The sequence below is a fragment of the Macaca fascicularis genome, chromosome 11, assembly GCF_037993035.2.
Source record: "Macaca fascicularis isolate 582-1 chromosome 11, T2T-MFA8v1.1".
Classification (NCBI taxonomy): Eukaryota; Metazoa; Chordata; class Mammalia; order Primates; family Cercopithecidae; genus Macaca; species Macaca fascicularis.
The window spans coordinates 123591909-123615996 of record NC_088385.1 but is presented as its reverse complement, the minus strand read 5'-3'; the positions used below and the strand labels follow the sequence as shown (position 1 = coordinate 123615996).

Genomic DNA, 24088 nt, shown 5'->3' with positions numbered 1-24088 from the left:
CATGGTATGTCATTCCATCTCTCATAGTCTTTTAACATTTCTTTCAGCAATATTTATAAAGCCTTTGTGTACACTCTGTTAAATTCCTTCTTTATTTATTTTTTTTTTTTTGGTATTGTAAGTGAAATTGTATGTTTGTTTGTTGCATTCTCCTCCTCCTCTTTCTCCTTCTTTTCAGGGTTCTCTTTCTTTCTGGCTGTGAACTGATATTAAATATGCCTTCCATCCTTCACACTGCTCAGATCTAAGGTTTGAATAGATCCCAGCTGATAGTTTAGTAAAAGTTTGGCATTGATGCTACCCTCCAACTTGTCTCTTGTCTTAGAATTTGCAGCTATTCTTGGCATGATTCTCAGTTCAACAAACCATCTCTCTTCTATCACTTTCCTTCTTTTTCACAGTTCCTACAATCACACCTCCTCCATGAAGTCGTGAAGGGATGTGACAGGTTCTCCAGTATCTTTTCAATATTGACTCTTCCTTTGCCCACCACCGCACTGATTACCATTATCCAATTGTTTGTTCAAACACAAGAAATTTTATGTTGCTTAACTCCCTTATGCCCATATGAGTTTCCGAGGGATGCCATGAGAAACTCCACAAACTGGGTGGCTTAAAACACCAGAAATAAATTATCTCATAGTGCTGGAGGCTAGAAATCTGAAATCAAGGTGTTGGCAGGGCCATGCTCTTTCTGACACCTGGAGGGGAGAATCCTTCCTCACCTCTTCCAGCTTCTGGTGACTCCTGGCAAATCTTGGCATTCTTTTTTTTTTTTTTTTTTTTTTGAGGCAGAGTTTTACTCTGTTGCCAAGGCTGGAGTGCAGTGGCGTGATCTTGGCTCACTACAGCCTCTGCCTCCCAGGTTCAAGCGATTCTTCTGCCTCAGCCTTCTGGGTTTACAGGCATACACCACCATGCCTGGCTAATTTTTATATTTTTAGTAGAGATGAGGTTTCACCATGTTGGCCAAGCTGGTCTCAAACTCCTGACCTCAAGTGATCTTCCTGACCTGAAATGATCCTCCCACTTTGCTTCCCAAACGGCTGGGATTGCAGGTGTGAGCCACCACATCTGGCCCAAACCTTGGCGTTCTTGGTGTGTAGCTGCAGCTCTGCCATTCTTGACTCCCTCTGTACATGGCGTCCTCCCTGCATGCCTCTGTGTTCTCTTTTTATAAAGACACCAGCCATATTGGATTAAGGGCCCACCTACTCCAGTATGACCTCGTCTTTGCTAATTACATCTGCCTGAACCTATTTCCAAATAAGATCATCGTTTCAGGTACCAGGGATAAGGATTTTAACGTATCTTTTGGGGGATACAATTCAACCCGTAACAATGCCTTAGTTCTTTCTTTGTCTGAAATTTTCTTCCCCACTTTGGTCTCTTGAAGAATTTCTAGAAGGTTCAGTTCAAAGTTCACCTTCTTATTTTTCCTGAATACCACAGGAGATATGAATCACCTCCTTGTCTATTTCTTTTTGTTGTTGTTGTCGTTTTTTGAGTCTCACTGTGTCACCCAGGCTGGAGTGCAGAAGTGTGATCTCGGCTCACTGCAGCCTCTGCCTCACAGGCTCAAGTGATCCTCTCACCTCCGCCTCCCGAGTAGCTAGGACTATGGGTGTGCACCACCATGCCTGGTTAATTTTGTTCTTTTTGTAGAGATGAGGTCTCACTATATTGCCCAGGCTGGTCTTGAACTCCTGGGCTCAAGTGATCCTCCCAATGTGGCCTCCCAAAATGCTGGGATTACAGGCATTAGCCACTGTGCCCAACCATCTTTGTCTATCTTTATAGCATTTTGGCATTACTATTAGAGAATTTATCACATTGTGTGCAACCTGAGGACTGAAACCACCTTATTCACCCAGGAATAGAGCTTAGAGTCCCAGAATTCCAGTTAGACCTCCTGTACAGAGCTGCCCTCCCCTCTGTGGGCATTTCCGGCACACACTCTGAAAGCTCCTAGTTTGTAGATTTGTAGATTCATGAAAAAGATGAGGAAGCTTTGGGGACTCCGTGTTATTTAATTTTCTATTTTAGGAATTGTATCATGAGGAACTACTATGAATAAACATTCGGGGTCCTATCTAAATGACTTTAAATGTAAAAATTCTCTTTTTTGATTGACTACAATATGTTCAAAATACAAAATAAACTAGTCTTTTAATGTAAACACAGTATAACTGGGTTTCTCAACCATGGCACTATTAATATTCTGGGCTGGATTACTCTTTGTTGCAGGGGTCTGCCATGTGTGTTGCAGGATACTGAGCAGCATTGCACCCTCTGTCTCACAGATGCCAGCAGCACCCTCCTTCCCAATTGTGACAATGAACATGTCCCCAGACATTGCCAAGTGTCCCCTGGGGCAGCAAAATCACCCCAATTGAGAACCACTGTGGACTATCCTAAGGGAGTTGGGACTCTTAAAGTAAAAATTGTAAACTTCATCCAAATTTTTACTGATTTTGTTCTTTCTTTCTTTCTTTTTCTTTTTCTTTCTCTCTCTCTTCCTTCTCTTTCTCCTTCCTTCCTTCCTTTCTCTTTCTTTCCTTTCTCCTTCCTTCCTTCCTTCCTTCCTTCCTTCCTTCCTTCTTTCTTTCTTTCTTTCTTTCTTTCTTTCTTTCTTTCTTTCTTTCTTTCTTTCTTTCTTTCTTTCTTTCTCTTTCTTTCTTTCTTTCTTTCTTTCTTTCTTTCTTTCTTTCTTTCTTTCTTTCCTTCCTTCCTTCCTTCCTTCCTTCCTTCCTTCCTTCCTTCCTTCCTTCCTTCCTTCCTTCCTTCCTTCTTTCCTTCTTTCCTTCTTTCCTCTCTTTATTTGTTTTTGAGACAGAGTCTCACTCTGTCATCCAGGCTGGAGTGCAATGGCACAATCTTGCCTCACTGCAACCTCCACTTCCTGGGTTCAAGTGATTCTCATGCCTCAGCCACCTAAGTAGCTAGGATTACAGAGGCACGCCACCATGTCCGGCTAATTTTTTTATTTTTATTTTTAGTAGAGATGGGGTTTCACCATGTTAGCCAGGATGGCCTCAAACTCCTGACCTCAAGTGATCCACCCTCCTTGGTCTCCCAAAGTGTTGGGATTACAGGCTTGTTTTCTTTTTAATACTTCCCTCGTCTCATAAGGCTGCTCTGCACTGAGATCATTGGCACTATGAATAGATTGTGTGACCTGGCTTTTCCCTGCTCTTGCCTGGGCACATCTGGGATCCGTGGGTGGCCTCATTGATGCAAAGGGAAAAAATTCATACCTCTGCTTATGATGAAGACTCAAGCACTTGGGGAGTGCAAAGAACCAAAACACTGCTCCGTCCTGCACAGCCACGTTAACCTCACCCTTGATGTCTGCAAAGCTTCTAAAGCCCTTGCTGAATTCCCCCATGCCCCTCCCCACAATTTCTTCAGCTAGAAGAAATAAGATTGTGGTTTTAGAAGAAAGGTCAGAAACCAGGTGTATTCGTCTGTTCTCATGCTGCTAATAAAGACATACCTGAGACTGGGTAATTTATACAGAAAAGAGTTTTAAAGGACTCACAGTTCCTCATGGCTGGGGAGGCCTCACAATCATGGCGGAAGAGCAAGCGACGTCTTACATGGCAGCGGGCAAGAAGAATTCGCGCAGGGGAACTGCTCTTTATAAAACCATCAGGTCTCGTGAGACTTATTCACTATCACAAGAACAGCACGGGAAAGACCTGCCCCTATGATTCAATTACCTCCCACTGGGTCCCTCTCACGACATGTGGGAATTGTGGGAGCTACAATTCAAGATGAGATTTGGGTGGGGACACAGCCAAACCTTATCACCAGTCAGCTGGAGGAAATTTAAAAACAGTATGTGGAAGGGAAGACTGGGGAAAGGATTCAGGCAATTACCCTTAAGCTTTCCTGAACAAGATGTACTTCCTCCTGGGACTTCCAAACCATGGAAGCAGCCAGTTAGAGGGGAAGCTACCTGCATTCACAGGCAGATCAAATGATGACTTTTGTATTTTTATTTTTGAGATGAAGTCTCACTCTGTCACCCAGGCTGGTACGATCTTGGCTCACTGCAACTTCTACCTCTTGGGCTAAAGCAATCCTCCCACCTCAGCCGCTGGAGGAGCTGGGACCACAGGTGCACACCAGTATGTCCAGATAATGTTTTTATTTTTTATCGTAGAGACCAGGTCTTTCTATCTTGCCCAGGCTGGTCTTGAACTCCTAGGCTCAAGTGGTCCTCCTGAAGTGCTGGGATTACAGGCATGAACTATTGCATCCAGCCTAGACTGACATTTTTAAGTGTGAGTTCTGTTTTGTGGCTGCAACAAGAGGAAGGCAGAGATTACTGTTTGGAAATGGCCTGGACTCTGTCCACTTTCCATAGCTCTCATCTTTGGTTTCACTTTGAATGCTATGGTGTTGTCAGCTGGAGTTTGAAGCTCCCCCAACCCTTTTGACAGCTAAGGAATTGGGAGAACGTTGCATCTGAAAGAAAAAACTACTTTGGGTTTTGAGGTCTGCTCTGTGACGTAGATCCCTCAAATTATGCGATAGATGTTTACTAAACCAAGAAACTATTCCTCTCACACTGTTTAAAAAATTGAGGCGAGATTCATATAACAAAAAACTAACCATCTTAACATATACAATTCAGTGACAGTACATTTGCAGTGTTGTACAACCATCACCTTATCTAGTTCCAAAACACTTTCATTTTCGTACTCCAAAAATACTGTACCCATTAAGCAGTCATCCTCATTCCCCTGCCCCCACCCCCTGGCAGCCCCCAGTCTGGTCTCTGTCTCTATTGATTTGCCTGTTCTGGGCATTTTGTATAAATGGAGTTATACAATACGTGATCTTTTGTTTCTGACTTCTTACGCTTAGCATGTTTTGGAGGCTCATCCATGTTGTGGCATGCATCAGAACTTCATTCTTTTTTAAGGCTGAATAATATTCTGTTGTATGGATAGACCACATTCTGTTTATCCATTTGTATCAGTTCATTCTTCCATTGCTATAAAGAACTACCTGAAACTGGGTAATTTATAAAGAAAAGAGGCTTAATTGGCTTATGGTTCTGCAGGCTGTAGAAGTAACATGGCTGGGGAGGACTCAGGAAACTTACAATCATGGTGGAAGGTGAAGGGGAAGCAGGCACGTCTTGCATGGCCAGAGAAGGAGCAAGAGAGCAAAGAGGGAGGTGCTACACACTTTTGAACAACCAGTGAGAACTCATTCACTATCGTGAGAACAGCAAGAGGGAAATCCACCCCCATAATCCAATCACCACCCCCCAGGCCCTTCCTCCAACATTGGGGATTACAATTCAACATAGGGGATTACAATTCAACATAAGATTTGGGTGGGGACACAAATCCAAACAATATCACCATTCATCTGTTGATAGGTATTTGTGTTGTTTACACCTTTTGGCTATTGTGAATAATGATGCTATGAACACTTCTATATCTCATAAGCTTATTTATTTTAGAGATGAGGTTGTCCTTTGTCCTCAGGCTGGAGTGCAATGGTGTGATCATAGCTCACTGCAGCCTCGAACTCCTGCCCTCAAGCCATCCTCCCACCTCCGCCTTCCAAAGTGCTGGGATTACAGGCCTGAGCCACCGCACCTGGCCCTCTCATAAGCTTTTGAAGAGCTTCTGTAGCCCTCAGCATAATGTCCTAACTTCTCAGCCTGGCTCCCATGGTAAGACCCTTTCCCCTCCCCACACTTAAACTCCTTAGGACCTGACTTCACAGAACTACTTATAGTTCCTGGAATTTGATTAAATATGCTTCCAGTTTCTGAGTCTTTGCAGAGGTGTGTCCTTGGCTTGGAATGCTTTCTTTGTCTTTCACCTGGTTACCTCTTGCTTGTCCTTACAGACTGTCATGAAGTGTCACTTTTGCTAGGGTGACTTCCACAGCACAGCCCGTCTCATGTTTCCAACCCATCTCCAGGCTGGCTTGCAGAGAGAATGATGTAGGGACAGAGGTTCACAGGACACAGGCGTTGGGATCGACCCAAGGCCCAGGCAATGGGAGAACCCAGGAACCTCAACAATAGGTTGATGGGCATATGCTGGGAGGTGAGGTGGCCTTGTGAATGGGCTTGGAGCGTCAGGGACAAGAGTGACTTACTGGCTTCAGTGGGATAAGCTGGTAAATGTATTCAGGCCTACTGGCTCCCATTGTTTTCCTAAAACTCGTTCTGCCTATCTCCAACACAGCTTTTTTTGTTGTTGTTTTGTTGTTAGAGTTGGGGTCTCTGTCACTCAGGCTGGAGTGCAGTGGTACAATCATAACTCACTGCAGCCTGGAGCTCCTCACTCAAGTGATTCTCCTGCCTCAGCCCCCTGGGTAGCTGGGATTACAGGCATGCACCACCAGGCCTGGCTAATTTTTTAATATTTTTGTAGAGATAGGGTCTTGCTATGTTGCCCAGACTGGTCTCAAACTCCTAACCTCAAGGGATCCTCCTACGTTGGCCTCCCAAAGTGGTGGAATTACAGGCATGAGCTAATGCTCTACTTTTTAGATTGACTCTTAAACAGCCTCAGCTTTAGACACCCACCACCCCATCAGCTCCTGCTTAGATGTTAAGTTTGAACATCTGTGTTAGTGAGAACATTTTTTTCCAGACAAAGGATGAAGGAGGAAGGGGTGTGGGAGAGAGGAAGGGAGGAACAGCCTCCATGGGTCAGAGAGGCAGCAGATACGTATGTAACTGGGACTGTCTGCCCTAGAAGATTCTAAGAAGAAAAGAAAGTAGAAGATGCAGAGAGATAAACAGGGAGAAAGGGAGAAATAAAAAAGGTATTCCTTTGGGAAGTTTGCAGGGCTTGTTTCTATCAAAAGAAACAATAATGTCACAGAAGTCACATGGAGTAGGAAACATTATTGGGATCCATAGTCCCATGGGTTACATGAGTTGCTGACAAGCAGCAGCAGAAATGTAGCCAGGTGATTGGTCTCCAATTCTACCCCGACACTTTCAAAGAAAGTGATAAACATCATCTGCGGTCCCCATTCCATCCTCTGTTTTCATGTGTATGAACGCAGTGATCTGCCTGTTGGATTTTAAATCTCCTAACTTAATAGGGTCCTGGACAGGTCAAAATGTCTGGTGGGTGCAAACGTCTCATTTAGATGTGGGTTCCCCTCTTTGTCCACTATGTTCAATTAAAAGCAGGAAGGGAAGGGGAGAGGAGGGGAGGAAAGGGAAGAAGGAAGGAAAGGGAAGAGAGGAGGGAAGGGAAGTGGGAAGGAAAGAGAAAAGGGAAGAGGGAAGGGAAGGAAAGGGAAGGGGGAAGAGAAGGGAAGGAGGAAGGAAGGGAAGGGAAAAAGGAAGGGAAGTAAAGAAAGAGAGAAGGAAGGGGGAAAGGAAGGGGAGGGAAGGAAGAGGGAAAGGAAGGGGAGGAAGGAAGAGGGAAGGGAAGAAAACTCACCCCTTGCTTAGTATATTATCAAGAAATAACCATAAAAATGGGCAACCAGCAGCCCTGGGGGTTGCTCTGTCTATTCTTTTTTATTCCTTTACTTTCCTAATAAACTTGATTTCATTTTACTCTATGGACTCTTCCTGAATTCTTTCTTGCGTGAACTCCATGAACCCTCTGGATTGGAATCCCTTTCCTGTAAGAGGGGGATGAACTTCTAGGCAGCTCCTGAAGGTAATACATGAAGCGCACACACACACACAAACACACACACACACACACACACACACACACACACACACACACACACACATAGGGATAGGCTGTTGCCCAGCCTGGAGTGCAGTGTGCAATCACAGTTCACTGCAGCCTCAATATCCTGGGCTCAAGGGATCCTCCTGCCTCAGCCTCTGGAGTAGCTGAAACTACACGTGCATGCCCCTGAGCCCAGCTCTGAAGGTAATACTACATCAGTGCTCTCCTGGAGTACCTGCCATTTGATAGATGCTCAATTATTGTTAAACAAGTGACTTATGTGTGTCTGGTGCATATGTATGTGTTGTGTGTGCACGTGTGTGTGTGGGATGTCTGTAGTGTGCACATGGTGTGTGGTGTGCGTGTTGTGTGTGTGTGTGCACATGTATGTGTGGTGGCAGGGGAGGTTAGGGAGGAGACCCAGACCTAGCATCAGTTTCCACTGTTGTCTCGACATCTCCCTGCCTTAGCCGGATGGAAGGAACCAGTGTTCTCCAAACACATCTTGCAGGTTCTCACTGTGTTCCACTCACCCCTCTTTCCAATTCCTTCTTCTCTCCTCCCCCACCACAGCCTTTCCCTTCCCCCTCTAATTAACGGATTCCTCCTCTCTGTCCTCATGGTGCCTCCCGCCTCCCTGTTGCTGCTGCCTGAAGCATTTCTCTCTGATTAGATTGTGAGTCCTATCCCCAGCTCCGGCATCAGCAAGGGTTTTGACACCAATATTTGTTGAAATCTTGAAATGAGCACCCTGTTTGAACAGTGGTTTCTGCCACTGGCTGTCTGCATAGTGTAGTTGCTGAAAACAGCTGGAGGTCAAGATGCATCCCCCTACTGGGATCATATATTGATGTCGCTCTGTGACCCGGTTAGGACAAGTCCCCTACAAAGACTTGGTTTTCTCATCTGTAAGTTGGAACTCATAGATAGCACTTATTTCAAATTAAGCATTAGATGAAGAATCTAAGTTAAGCGCATGCCACCAGTGGGTGCGTTCATTTTCCTCCCCTTCTGTCCTAACTTAGAAAAAAAAAAAAAAAATGAGCAGGGCGTGGTGGCTTACGTCTATAATCCCAGCACTTTGGGAGGTCCAGGCCGGTGGATCGCTTGAGCCCAAGAGTTGAAGACCAGCCTGGGCCACATAGTGAAACCCTGTCCCTATTTTTTTTTTTTTAAATGAAGTTCATTGATCTTTCCTTATAAATGAGAAAAGATTTGGTCTTACTTCTTAAGGATTTGGTAGTTAAATCATTGAATAGGACAGGTACCTGGAAAAGCCTAGATGGTATGGTTTTCTGATTATCTGTTGCCATGTAACAAACAGTTCCAAAACTTAATGGCTTAAAGCAATTTATTATTTGAGAATTTTTTTATGGTTCTGTGGGTTGACTGGAGCAGCTGGAAGTAGAGTCATCTAAAAGCTCAAGGATGGTTTATTCACTCAAATGTCTGCTGTCTCAGTTGGGATGATTGGAACAGCCAGAGCTGGCTGGCATCTCTCTCCACACGGACTCTTCCTAGTCTAGCTTGGGCTTCCTCACAGCATGGCCGTCTCAGGGCAGCTAGACTCTCACATGGCAATGGACTTCTTCCACAAGCATTCTGAGAGAGCAAGGCTTCTTATGAACTAGCTCAGAAGTTGTGCAGCATCACTTCTACAGTAGGCTGTTGGTGACATAGGCCAAGCCCAAATTAAAAAGCAAGAGGAGCACACAGAGTGTGGGCACCTACCAGGAAGTGTGGTTCCCCAGGGCCATCTTTGAAGATTAGCTACCACCACACAAAGATCTTATGCAAAGACATAAGAAATGACATTCACTGTTGGATGCATCTGTTGTAGGGTGGGCAAATGTTCTCTTTATAGGGCCAGATACCAAATACTTTAGAGTTGCAGGTCATATGGTCTTCGCCATGACTACTGAACTCTGCAACTGAAGTGTAAAAGCAACCACAAACAATATGCAAATAAATGGGCATGGCTGTGTTTCAATAAAACTTTATTTACAAAGCAGGTTGGGGGGCCAGCAATCACCAATTATTGGATACTTGGCAAATGCCAGACATGGGGTGCATTCGTTTTCTATGGCTGCTATAAAAAATTACCAAAAACCTGGTGGCTTCAAACAATAAAAATGTATTCTTTCATAATTCTAGAGGCCAGAATCAATCAGTTTCACTGGCCTGAAATCAAGGTGCTGCCCAGGCCACACTCCCTCCAGAAACTCCAGGGGAGAATCCATTCCTTGCTTCTTCTGGCTTCTGGGGACTGCTAGAGTTCCTCGGCTTGTGGCCACATCACTCTGATCTCTGCCTTCATCTTCACAAAGCCTTCTCTCCTCTGTATGTCTGAGTGTCAAATCTCTCTCTGCTTTTCTCTTGTAAAGGTATATGTGATTGTATTTAGGAGCCTGCCTGGATAATCCAAGATGATGTTCTCATCTCAAGATCCTTAATCAAGCTGGGCGCAGGAGCTCATGCCTGTAATCCCAACACTCTGGCAGGCCAAGGTGGGCAGATCACTTTAGGCCAGAAGTTCAAGACCAGCTTGGCCAACATGGTGAAACTCTGTCTCTACTAAAAGTGCAAAAATTAGCCAGGCATGGTGGCATACGCCTGTAATCCCAGCTATTCAGGAGGCTGAGATGGGGGAATCATTTTAATCCGGGAGGCAGAGGTTGCAGTGAGCCAAGATCATGGCACTGCACTCCAGCCTGGGCAACAGAGTGAGACTCAGTCTCCAAAAAAAAAAAAAAAAAAAGATCCTTCATCACGTCTTTCCCACAGAGGGTGATATTCACAGGTTCTGGGAATTGGAAGTAGATAGATCTTTGGAGAGCTATTTTTCAGCCTACTGCAAGAGGTAGGCACTTTGCATACCTTTTTCTCTCATATTAAGGCTATGCGGTAGCTATGACTTTTACTGTTTTACAGATGAGGAAAGTGAGGCTCAGAGAGGTTTACTAACTAACTTGCCTGTATTTCTTATGCAGCTGGTAAGAAGGCCCAAGCTCTTTCCTTTACCCTTAGAGAATATTTCTGGGAGAAATACTGGACCATGGAATGCTATTCCATTCTATGTGATTTCAGGGCATTCACTTTAGTTTTCAGACACTTGGTGTTTTCATCTGTAAAATGGGAATCATCATATATCCTTCGTAACCTAGGTCAGATGAAATTAGACAGTTTTTGTAAAAATCATTTGAAACATATTATGTGTTATATAGATGCAATGGGTTATGATTATCTACAGTGGGTTCATCAGAAAGTTTTTATATGAGACAAGGGATGACTTGGCTGAGAGTCACGAAAGAAATACCAAAATATTTCTAGAAGTCATTGCTGGCCTAGAGTGCTGAATCTTCACTTAACACAGTGATTGAAGTTGTGATATGGATACATTTAAAAATATTCCCTGTTTGAGGAATTATACCTGGAAGCCACCCCTCAAAGAAAGCCAGCGGGAAATGCTGAATTATTTCAAGTTGAAAGGGGGAGGGAAGGTGAGTTTTAGTCTTTACGAGGTTTCTTCTTCTCTCAATTTTAGGCATTATACCCAATGTGTCAGAGTTTGATTGCAGTGGTACCATGAGCTGTTTTTCTGTCTGTTAACTTTCTGTGGCTTCTGTCATCTTGGTAATAAAAAAAAGGATGGTGGGAGAAGAGTGGGTGGGAGGTTGCCTAAGTGAGCAGCAAAATGATGCCAGGAAGAAAAAGTCAGGCATGATAAAGAGCATTTAGGAGGAACCTAGACATCTTTATCAAAATTGATTTTGGACTGGACAGGCCTCTTCTCTGCATTCACGCTGTGTTTATAAATCTAGATCAGATGTGGAAAACATGGCCTCTCAGAATAGAGTACATCCTGTACCATGGCAGACATTACTAATCAATCAGAGCAACCCAGCACTCCAGGCAGCCACTCCCAGTCAATGAACACTATCGTCTCTATGCTTGATGATAAGCCTAAAACATAAATTTTACTGCATTAATTAACTTCCCTAATTCAAAAGGCTTTTTGTCCTGCTGCTTATACCCACGCTGAAGCTGTTCGTTTACTATTTTGGTGACACCTGGTTTATTTGCAATTCAACAACAGCAGCTACGATTCACTCACTGTGCACAAAGCTCTCTATATTGAAGTCTTACTACTGTTCGTTTTTCTAGGTAACTGAAGCTCATCTGAATGCTATGCCAATCAAAGGAAGAGTTCTGCTGCTTACAAACTGTTTGAAGACTGCTGCTCTAGTGAGTAGTGTTTCCGGAGATGAGTGAAGCATTTCATTTTTCTTTATCAGGGGTTATGTTTTTAATGCAGTGTTTATTGTTAGATAATTTCAGGAATGCAAAATAAAAACTAAAAAAAAAATATTCATGGTGTGGGCAAGACGAACAAACATGATTCACTCAAGAAAAAAAAAAAACAAACTTCCTGTGTATGGGCGGGCATTGGCAGAAAATGAGAGAGCATTCAAGCAAATGTTGCAAAATATTAACAACTGTCGAATGTGGGTAGGAAGTATTCAGGGATTCATTTCTTCAACCTTACTATATGTTTGAAACTTTTCGCAGTAAAAACCTGGAGGGTGGAATAAAACACGGAGAATAGATGTATTTTTTAAATATCCCTTCATCCGTGAGACCTTTGCTACTTCTGTTTTAATTTTTAAATTTTTTATTGAAAAATAATTTATATAACATAAAATTCACCCTGTTAAAGTGTACATTTCAGTGGGTTTTAATATATTCTCTATGTTCTGCAAACCTTACTGCTAATTCTAGACCACATCCAATGCCCCCAAATAGAACCCAATACATATTACCAATTTGTCTCAACCTCCCCCTCCTTTGGCAACCACTAATCTGTCTCTATGGCTTTACCTATTGTGGACACTTCATATAAATAGAGGCATATACTATGTGGTCTTTCATGACTGCTATCTTTCACTTAGCATAATGTGTTCAAGGTTCTTCTCCATTGCAGCATGTATCAGTACTTCATTCTTTTTCGTAGCTGAATAATATTCCATTGTATAAATAAACCACATTTTATTTACCCCTTCTTCTGCTGATGGACATTTGAGTTGTTCTTCCTTTTGGCTGCGATGAATAAGGCTGCTATGAACATTCACGTTCAAGTTTTTGTGTGAGCGTTTGTTTTCAGTTCTCTTGGGTATATACCTAGGAGTGGAATTGCTGGGTCATTTGGTAACTTTATGTTTAATCTTTTGAGGTCCTGCCAGGCTGTTTTCCAAGGTATGCCATTCTACATTCCTACCAGCAATGTATGAGAGTTCCAGTTTCTCTCCATCTTTGCCAACATTTGTTATTGTCCTTTTGCAGTTTTTTAATATATCCATCCTGATGGCATGGATCTCCATTAGGAGATCTCATTCTAGTGGGTGAGATCTCATTGCAATTTTAACTTGCATTTCTGCCACTTCTGTTTTCTACTTCAATGCTGATGAACTTAGGAGAAATTGTCAGCTGGGATACTGAACATACAAAAGCAGTAGGGGGTCTTAAAAATCATTGCATTCTGCAATTGCATGGATTTTTCCTGAAGAATCATCTTGTGCTCCCAGACTATCCCTGAGTTGTTGCTTGAGGCTTGTACATGTTTTCATTAGATCACAGTTCTGCAGGTTAGCGGTTGGGCATGCTGTAGTTGGGTTCTCTGCCTGGGGTATCACCAGGCTGAAATCAAGGTGTCATCTGGACTGAGTTCTTGTCTGGAGCCTCCAGGGAAAATTCCCAGATCTTTCCTGTGGGTGGTGGGATTCAGTTTCTTGTAACTGTAGAACCTAGGTCCCTGCTTCCTTGCTGGCTGTTATCTGGGGCCAACCTCAGTGCCTAGAGGCTGCCCACATTCCTTGCTACGTGGAACCTTTCATCTTCAAGCCAGCAACAGCATGTTGTATCCTTCTTGTTCTTTGAAGCTCTGACTTTTCTGTCTCTCACCTCGAGACCCAGCTTTAAGAGGCTCATGGCATTAGGTCAGGCCTGCTCAGATCATCTCTGTATCTTAAGGTCAGATGATTTGGAACCTTAATGACATCTGCAGAATCCCTTCACAGCAATGCCTAGATTAACGCCTGAGTAACTGGGGGAGGTATGTGTACAGTATGGACTGGGAATCTTGCTGGCCACGCTAGAATTCTGCTTTTCAAAGGCTTTTGAAATAAACACTAAAATGTGTCTTTTGCTGACCACAGCATCAAAATGTTTCCATGCACCATGAAAGCAGTTCCAGCTTTATGAGTGACACTGGATAACAGCTATTTCAAGTAGGATAATATTCTGCAAATCCATTGGTATTGTCTATACTGACCCTTGCTGTTGATTATTGAATCAATGGCTCCTGTTGCCTTCAGGGGATCTTAGTGTGTTGACTGGAACCTGGTTGAGTCATGACAAAGTGATAAATTGCATGCTTATTTCCTCTTGTGATTCTGTGGCTGTTTGGAAAGGACTAACCTTCTGGTGTGCCCAATAAAATCCTCTTTGATGTGCCAAATATGGACCTTTGAACTTTTAAGGAATTTTAAGTGGAGAAAATTAGTATCTGCCCGTATTGAAGCAAGTACAGCCTTTGTATTTTTTCCTCATGGTGGACATTAGTGACAGGAAACACTCTTGGTTCTTGGCTATATCATTTCTCTCCCCCGTCTAATCATTTAGCTCTCACATTCTGAAACGGGCATAAATTGCCCCTTGTTTAAGTACAATAAACTAAAGTGTGAATGCATGTGATACGTAAAATGACTTTGAAAGAGAAAGCCAATAGGAACCAGTTCCCATTGCCAAGGTCAAGTCAGAAGTGGCTAGACATTTCTTTCTTTCTTTTAATACTGTTGGAATGCAGTAGATCTCAACGGGTCTGAAGACAGCATTTTCCAGTGTGTGATCCTGGGACACCAGTTTCATAAGATGAATAATAGGCATTAAGTGGAAAGAGTTCTGTGGTCATGTAGGGTTTGCCATTAAAGTGAATTATAAATCTCAGGGGAGATATTCTTTTGGGATTTCTAAGGGGAGATACTCTGTTGGGATTTCCAAACTTATTTAGAGGTTGAACACTTATTCAGGTTTTCCATTTAGGAAGGGCTGTGTTGAAAGAATTCTTTGACTTGAGAAAGTAGGCATATGTCTGTTGGCATGTTTGTGGTACCAGTCCACAAAGGGACACATCTCCACATTTGAGTCACAAGTACACATCTTTGGGTCAATCAGGCGCGGTGGCTCACGTCTGAAATCCCAGCACTTTGGAGGCCGAGGCGAGCAAATCACCTGAGGTCAGGAGTTTGAGACCAGCCTGGCCAACATGGTGAAACCCTGTCTCTACTAAAAATACAAAAATTAGCCGGGTGTGGTAGTGCATGTCTGTAATCCCAGCTACTTGGGAGACTGAGGCAGGAGAATTGGTTGAACCCGGGAGGTGGAGGTTGCTGTGAGCCGAGATTGTGCCACTGCACTCCAGCCTGGGCAACAGAGTGAGACCCTGTCTCAAAAAAAAAAAAAAAAAAAAGAGTGGGATTATTTGCTAATCCCTTTATAGTCTATCAATACTGTTCTCAATCTGAAGCCCTAGGAGTGGCCTCAGACACTTCGGTAACAAGTTTATATCTAGTAAATGGATAAAAGGAGGAAACTGATATTTGTTAATTATCCCCCATGGGGGTGGGTGCATTGTATATTGTATCGTATTTAAACTTCACAATAACCCTGCTGAAGTCAGTGTTACTACCTTCAGTTTATAAACAAGGACACTGCAGCTCAGAAAGGCTAAGCAGTTTGCCTAAGGTCACACAGCTTGTACATGTTCTTGAATCCAGCATCATCTGACTCCAAAACCCCTCCCCTTTCTCATATACCATGCTTTCCCTCCTTTCTTGCTAATATATTTTAGTTTATGCTATGAATGAGTATACTAAAAGCTGGGTGTAGAGCAAACATTTTAAATTGAGTTGTATTTTCCCATTTTTCAGCATTATGATTTCAGAGATGCTTCATCCTTATTCCAAAATCATCTTTAACTGGACGGATGCGGTGGTTCACGCCTGTAATCCCAGCACTTTGGGAGGCCAAGGCGGGTGGATCCCTTGAGGTCAGGAGTTTGAGACCAGCCTGGCCAACATGGTGAAACCCCGTCTCTACTAAAAATACAAAAATCAGCCGGGTGTGGTGACAAGTGCCTGTAATTCCAGCTACTCGGGAAGCTGAGGAAGGAGAATTGCTTGAATCTGGGAGGTAGAGGTTGCAGTCAACCGAGATGGCGCCCCTGCACTCCAGCCCGGGAGACAGAGCGAGACTCCGTATTTAAAAAAAAAAGATAAAAAATAGTCATCCTCAACTGACAGTGGTTTTGGATGCTTGAGTTCTCCATTGCCCCACCTCTTCCCTATTCTCTATGAAGTGATGAATAATCTGAAAGCAAAATTTTGCAATGCACTGGGAAAAACGAACTCTGATTTCATTTATTTTCCAATTTCTACGCTTCCTCAAAGGAAGCATGTCTTTTCATTTATCTGCATAATTCTGGAGAGCTTTAGAGCCCGACAGGCTCTGGCTCAAATCACTTGACCTTTGGCTAGTGATTTCATTTCTGTTTCCTTGGCCTGTGAAATGGGAACGACAGTACTCTGGGAGGCCAGTTAAGGACCATTAATTTAAAGCACTTACATAGGAGTACTCTGTAACTGTTAACTTCTGTTCGACCTTAGTATTTGGGATTAAATAATATTGGCCATTAAGATAAAAAACAAAAACAAGAATTGTCAGGGACACCATTTAAAGGCTCTGAAAAGAGTTACAAAGAAACTAGCCAGGCAAGGTGGTTCATACCTGTAATCTCAGCACTTTGTGAGGCTGAGGTGGGAGGATCACTTGAGCCCAGGAGTTTGAGACCAGCCTGGGCAACATGGTGAAACCCCATCTCTACAAAAAATAAAAAATTAGCCAGGCATGATGGCACGTGCCTGTAGTCTCAGCTACTCCGGAGGCTGAGGTGGGAGGATTGCTTGAGCCTGGGAGTTTGAGGCTGCAGTGAGCCGTGATCACACCATCGCACTGCAGCCTGAGCAACAGAGTGAGACCCTGTCTCAAAAAAAAAAAAAAAAAGAGGAAGAAGAAGGAAACTAGAAACTAGCACCTGTCTTCTCATTGTTCTTATCAGTTTTGCTACTAGTTTCTTTATGGCCAGTCAGTACCAATTCAGAGTACACTTGAAAATTCAAGTAAACACGAACATACATTAATATTAACTGAAGAACAAATATTTGTGGAACTCCCTTGGCCCTTCATGTTTACCTTTGCTCTGAGAAACATAGTTAGCAGATGTAACATCAAACAAAAAAGACTATTCCCATCATCTAGGGAAAGTTATACCCCCAGCTTGCCACATAGGCCCTCAGCTACTCGCTATCCTAAATTAAGCAAGAGACACTGGCATTTAACCACAAGGTATTTTTACCTAAACATGTGTCATTTCAAAATGCTCTTCTCTTGGTATTCCCAGATCTAACTAGTGCAGCGCCTTACCCATAGTAAGGCCATTTTGTTGAATTAATGAATATTTACAGAAACATGCTCACTCCCAGTTCCCTCCACATTTAACTCCAAACGAGATGAGCAGGTTTTGTTTTACGTCCGAAAATAGTTCGGCTCCTAGAAAATATTTTCCCAAGGAGCATGGTGGAAGATGAAGTAGCTTGACTTTGCTCAGAATAAAGTTATGCCCATAGATGTTACCCAGACTCACCACCTCTGGCCTTCAGCTGCTTGAGACAGGCGTTCATGGCTCAGTGGATAGAGCGGCAGGGCGTCTAGCTTTTGCTGAAATCTTAAATTGACTCTAGACCCTTACACACACACTCACACCAATAGTTCTCTCCTTCAGAATCATCAGTTCACCCAGGTCACTCATATCTCCTAATGTAGGTAAATAAAGAACATTTTTGATCGGGCACAGTGGCTCACGCCTATGATCCCAGCACTTTAAGAGGCTAAGGCGGGAGGATCACTTGAGTCCAGGAATTTGAGACCAGCCTGGGCAACATAGAGAGACCCCGTCTCTACAAAAAATGTAAAAACTATCTAGACAAGATGGTACACACTTGTGGCCCCAGCTAGCTACTTGGGAGGCTGAGGTGGGAGGATCACTTGAACCTGGGAGGTCAAGGCTGCACTGAGGTGTGATCGCTCCACTGCACTCCAGCCCGGGTGACAGAGCGAGACCCTGTTTCGAAACAAACAAAAACAAGGAGTGCTTTCCATTCTGTTCATGAGTCCAGTACCCCTTGTGTACACCCTTCACAACCCACGACACTTGGCTCCTCAAAGTTGCTTCCCTGTGTCTCCCAGTCATTGACCAAGCCCGACTTCACTTTGTTCACACCGAAGCCACAAGCTTCTTTAATCTTGCATTGTCTTGCTTTTGTGAGTTCTCTGGCATGCATCCCCTGGATCGTATAGATTAACCCCATTTATGGCAAATTCCGCTCAGAGCCCTGGTGAGGCGAGGCCTGGCCACTGAACTGCACAACCTTGGAGGGAGTGCTTTGCATAAAGCCCATTAAGAAGGTGACAGCTGAGCCTCCCTCTAATAACTCACAGTGGCAGATCGGAACAAATTGTTCTTGTTTTTTCATATTTGGAGGAGTCAGGGGGTTGGGCTGGGCAGAGCGGGGAGGTTGTGGTGGAAGACGCAGTTTCCCTTTTTGCTAATAGGGGTTTTAAAAATAGTGTCTCAAGAAAATCGTTGGAAGCAAGAGACCGCAGGGATACTACACAGAGACACACAAAGAGGATGTTGCTATTTCTGTTAGCGGCTCGGGTTAGTTCAGAGAATGGTTTTTAAAAAATGGGGATGGGGAGGCAGGGCGGTAAAACTGTAGGCTTTGAGAAATTGAGAATGCTATTTTTCAAGGTTCTTGCTGATAACTTGTGTTTCTTGAGCCCAGGACAGGTTAACTTCTCTCGTAGGAGAGACACTGGCACTTAACCACAAAGTATTTTTACCTAAACGTGTCATTTCACGTGTAATAGACCCTGTACTCCGCTCCTTCTGTGCTGGGTAGGAACACATAATAAGACAAGAATCCAGATACCGTGTAACTGGCATTTCCCTGTTGAACACAGCCCTAGCTCACTTTCCTTTGGAATCATTCATTACTCTGTTTTTTATTGTGGTAAAATGCACATGCATGAAATTTGCCATTTTAACAATTTTAAGTGTGTAGTTCTGTGGCATTCAGTGCATTCACACTGTTGTGTGCCATCATTGCCATCTCTTCAAGAACTCTTTTATTTTTTCTTTTTGAGATAGGGGCTTACTCTATTGCACAGGCTGAAGGGCACCATCTCGGCTCCCTGCACCCTCCACCTTCCGGGTTCAAGCAATTCTTCTCCCTCAGCCTCCCAGGTAGCCAGGATTACATGTGCCCACCACCACGCCCAGCTAATTTTTTTTTTTTTTTTTTTTTGTAGATGCGCATTTCACCACGTTGGCCAGGCTGGTCTCGAACTCCTGACCTCAAGTGATCCTCCCGCCTCGGCCTCCCAGACTGCTGGGATTACAGGCGTGAGCCACCCGTGCCCAGGCGCAAGAACTCTTTTCAGCTTGCAAAATTGAAACCATGTACCCATTAAACACTATCTCTCCCCTTTCCCCATTCCCTCCAACTCCTGGTCACCATCATTTTACTTTCTGTATCCATGAATTTAGCCAAATTCATAAAGGTACTTACTCTAAGTACCTCATATGAGAAGAATCATACAGGATTTGTGCTTTTGTGACTAGCTTATTTCACTTAACATAATATTTCAAGGTTCATCCGTATTGCAACACATGTCAGAATGTCATTGCTTTTCATGTCTGAATAATACCGTATTCCGTGGTGTGTGTACACCACATTCTGTTTATCCATTCACCCCATCAGTGAACATTTGGGTTGCTTCCAGCTTTTGGCGATTGTGAATAGTGGTGCTACGAATGTGGATGTATTCTAGTTCCTTTTAAAAAATTCAAGAGCTGGCTGGATGCAATGTCTCACAGCTATAATCCCAGCACTTTGGGAGACTGAAGTGGGTGGACTGCTTGAGGTCAGGAGTTCAAGACCAGCCTAGGCAACATCGCGAAAACCCTTCTGTACAAAAATGTAAAACATAAGTTGGGTGTGGTGGCACAGGCCTGTGGTCCCAGCTACTCGGGAGGCTGAGGTGGGAGGATCATTTGAGTCCAGGAGGTGAAGGCTACAGTGAGCCGAGATCACACCACTGCACTCCAGCCTGGGTGACAGAGTGAGACTCTGCCTTAAAACAAACACACACACAAAATCAAGTTTTTGCTTGTCTATTTCTTTTTCTTTCTTTCTTTCTTTCTTTTTTCTTCTGAGACAGAGTCTTGCTCTGTTGCCTGGGCTGGAGTGCAATGATACGATCTCATCTCACTGCAACCTCCACCTCCCAGGTTCAAGCAGTTCTGCCTCAGCCTTCCAAGTAGCTGGGATTACAGGTGTGTGCCATCACGATGGCTAATTTTTGTATTTTTAGTACAGATGGGGTTTTGCCATGTTGGCCAGGCTGGTCTCAAACCCCTGACCATCCACCTCGGTCCCCCAAAGTACTGGGATGACAGGCGAGAGCCACCGCACCCGGCTGCTTGTCTATTTCTTTTACCTCCATGGATGAGCTGTTTCTCAGCAGAATAATCTGGCAAACACAGCCCAGGAGTACAAACTTGGAAGCTGAACGTGACATTGGGGAGTCCCCTTGTCAGACTTTAGACACACAAACAAGGTGTCCTTCCCTTCTAAGAAGCAGCTTCTGTTATGGTGACCATATGTCCCTGTTTGCCCAGGACGGTCTTGGTTTACACCTGTTGTCTCAGTGTGATCATTAAACGGCACGACCTTGCACTCTCAGAAGAACCCTGGGTTGGATGAGAAGTTATATAGTTGTGCGATTTATGGAGAAAGTTGTAAGCTGGTGTCATCCAACAGCAGGTGAGACTGGAAGATAAAGGCACTATTCCCTGGGGAGGCTCTGGAGGGTGGTGTGGGACACAGAAACGGCAGCCAAATCTGTAGCCTTTGGGGTTTAAGGAGAAAGGAAAGAGGAGCAGGATTTAGGCTTGAGGGTTCCCAGTGTGCTGAACCAACAACTTTCCTTGTGGCTGGTCGATCTAAGACAGTGGTTCTCAACCAATGAGTGGTTCTCATTGCCTGTCTGGGGACACTGGGCAATGTCTGGAGATGTTTTTGGTTGTCACAACTTGGATGGGGGCTGCTGCTAGCATCTAGAAGGTAGCAACCAGGGATGCTGCTCAACACCCTAGGGCCCAGCACAGCCCCCTCCCCAAATAAGTACCCAGCACCAAACGCCAATAGTGCAGAAGTTGAGAAACCTTGGTTTAAGAGTTGCAAGAAGAAAATGAAGAGGAAGAAAAGGAAATAGGCTTCAACAAGAAGAAGGGAGGATGCAAAGAGCAATAGAAGGAACTGCAGCCTCTGGGTCAGGACATGAACTTGGCTTTTCCTCCTGCCTTCCCGGTGGTCTTGATCCTTTTCCCACATCGCTTAGTCCCCTTTTCTGTTTGCCTCAATATCTTCCTCTGTGCAATGGGGCCAACGCAAGTCTCATATGTGTGATGTGGTGGCTGAGAGCAAGTTTCTAAGGCGGTTTGATTTTTTTTTTTTCTTTGAGACAGGGTCTCACTCTGTTGCCCAGGCTGCAGTGAAGTGGGGCGATCATGGCTCACTTACAGCCTCAACCTCCCAGGCTCAAGCGATCCTCCCACCTCAGCTTCCTGAGTAGCTGGGATTACAGGTGTGTGTCACCACACCAGGCTAATTTTTATTCATTTATTTTGGGGAAACAGGGTCTCCTTATATTGCCTAGGCTGGTGGTAAGGCTGTTTAAGAAATTTACAGTGCTTGACAAATACAGAATACTTGGCCCTGGCAGGGCACGGTGGCTCATGCCTATAATCCCAGTACTTTGGGAGGCCGAGGCAGGTAGATCACTTGAGGTCAGGAGTTCGAGATCAGCCTGGGCAACATGGCAAAACCCTGTCTCTACTACATATACAAAAATTAGCCAGGCATAGTGGTGAGTGCCTGTAATCCCAGCTACCAGGGAGGCTGAGGCAAGAGAATTGCTTGCACCCAGGAGGTGAGCTGAAATTGCACCACTGCACTCCAGCCTGGATGACACAGCAAGACTCCATCTCAAAAAAAAAAAAAAAAAAAAGAATACTTGGCCTCCAGACCACCCACCAGCACATGGGTTCTCTTGAGACTGAGAGGGAAGCAGCCCTCACCCATTCCCACCCCAGAGGTGAGAGGCAAGAAAGTAGGGAGAAAGCATGGCTGTGTGTTTATAGAGCAATTTCCAAATGCATTTTCTCCTAACACTCACAGCTACCACACCACACCAACTGCTAAGAGGTTCACTGTGTGGTTTCAAATCATCAATTGATATTCCCAGGACATCCAGATGACGCGTGGCTTTTACAAGTCCTGTTTTATGTGTTTTAAGGTGTTCTGGGTTGGTGACAGAATGCAGAGAAGACCTAGCCTCTGTTCCCTTGGGCCCTGTTGATAATTTGGTATATTTTAATAAGTGTGCACATCCCAACATCGGATGATGTAATTGTCTTGGTTGCGAGTACTCACCTGTCTGGGCTGAACTCAGTTTGCATTTGCTCCCTATTGGCTCTCATAAATATTCATTTATGATGAGGTCAGATGAAGCCGTGGAATTCAGTAAAGGATCATGAACACAAACCCCAGCCTCCTCCCCACCTGGGAGGGGCAAGGGCAGACACAGGATCACATTTCAGGAGCTTAGAAGAAATCAGACTGAGCTACAGTGAAATCTGTCAGTGAGAAGAGGTGCGAGATGTTAATTAAAGGGGGTAAATCCAAGCTCAGTGATAAATGTGTTGCGTCCTCGGGACCCGGCGGCTCGAATGTACTCTATTGTGGTAATTTTCCTAAGTGCAGTGGAGATTGGTGAAACATCTTTCTGCCAATAAAAATATTTGCAAGACACTTTTTTTTTTTTTAAATTTGGTAAGCCCACCTAGAAGGCCCGCTTACATACTGATGAACTGGAAAATCCAAATGGCCACAGAATTCACCCTCCGACAAGGGAACGGTACTGCGTAAATACCAGAATTATTTTCATGGGTCCATGGATCACATATGAACGGCTTCTGCTGCTGGGGTTTATTGGCCCTGGCGTGGGTCTCCGGGTTCTGGGGAGGGGGAGGGGTGGACTGCCTCAGTTACAGACAAAATAGATGACTAGCCTGGTGCCAATTAACCTCGCTTTAATTGATAATTAATTTTAAAACCTATTTACTCTCCCTGGAACAGCTGAGACTTTAGAGACCACTGTGAAAACAAATGGAGAATAAAGTCATCTCTCAGGAAATGAATCGGGCCTCTCAAGGAAGGAGACAGATCAGGCCTTTCGGACGGGCCATTGTATTGAAGTATTCTGAATGTTCATGAAGGTGACAGACCAAAGTCATAGGATGGTAACAGCTGCCTTCTGAGTTCACTGTCTCTTTATGACCACCCATCCCCACTCCCTGGGAAGGTGACCAGCTGCCCGGGTGTGCCCAGAATTGAGGAGTTCCCCAGATGTGGGATTTTCATCGCTTAAAATGGGAGGGCTCCATGCCCTCCTCCCTGGACCCTGATACCTCTGGATTGATTTTTTCACTCTCTGCCTCTTTTGATCCCCAGGCATTGCTTCTGTCTCTTTTCAACTCGATGCAGCCATATTCTCTGATTTCAACCCTGCAGTTGAAATCTCCCCATCTTGTTTTAATCTCAGGATGCTATTGAATAGCAAGATTGCAACATGGATGAATATCCAGATTATCAAACCCCTTCCATAGGTGACTTGTTCAAGAATAGGTTTGTTAGTAAATTTTTTTTTTCTTTGAGACAGGGTCTGGCTCTGTCACCCAGGCTGGAGTGCAGCGGCATGATCACAGCTCACTGCAGCCTTGAACTCCTGGGTTCAAGTGATCCTCCTACCTCAGCCTCCTGAGTAGATGGGACTATGGGCATGGCAAACCATGACCGGCTAATTTTTAAAATTTTCTGTAGAGACAGAGTTTTGCCATGTTGCCCAGGCTGGTCTCAAGCTCCTGGGGCTCAAGCGATCCTCTGCCTTGGCCTCCTAAAGTGCTGAGATCACAGGCATGAGCCACCACACCTGGCTGTAGTTTTTTCTGACTATAAAAACAACTAGAGCACGCTTACCAACCACAACAAAAAAAAAATACCAGCAAACACAGAAATGCAGGAAAATACGAAGAGAATATAAATATGCAGAGATATAAATACAAACAGCAAACACAGATTACTTTGAATCTCAGTGCCTGGAGA

The 24088-nt window shown here is 44.2% G+C and overlaps 1 protein-coding gene across 8 annotated transcripts in view; it reads left to right on the top strand.

Annotated features, from left to right (window-relative positions):
• SPRING1 (SREBF pathway regulator in golgi 1) overlaps positions 1-24088 on the top strand; it is a 139543-nt gene that overhangs the window by 89889 nt on the left and 25566 nt on the right. For 4 of the 8 annotated variants that reach the window (XM_074007972.1, XM_065524860.2, XM_074007971.1 and 1 more), the window contains one exon: positions 11850-11930. In XM_074007972.1, coding sequence (XP_073864073.1) covers positions 11850-11930 — 81 coding nt within the window. Of the gene's footprint in view, positions 1-11849; positions 11931-15670; positions 15734-19169; positions 19350-24088 lie in introns of those variants that run through there. The other 4 variants (XM_074007974.1, XM_065524862.2, XM_065524858.1 and 1 more) reach the window with 4 other exon arrangements.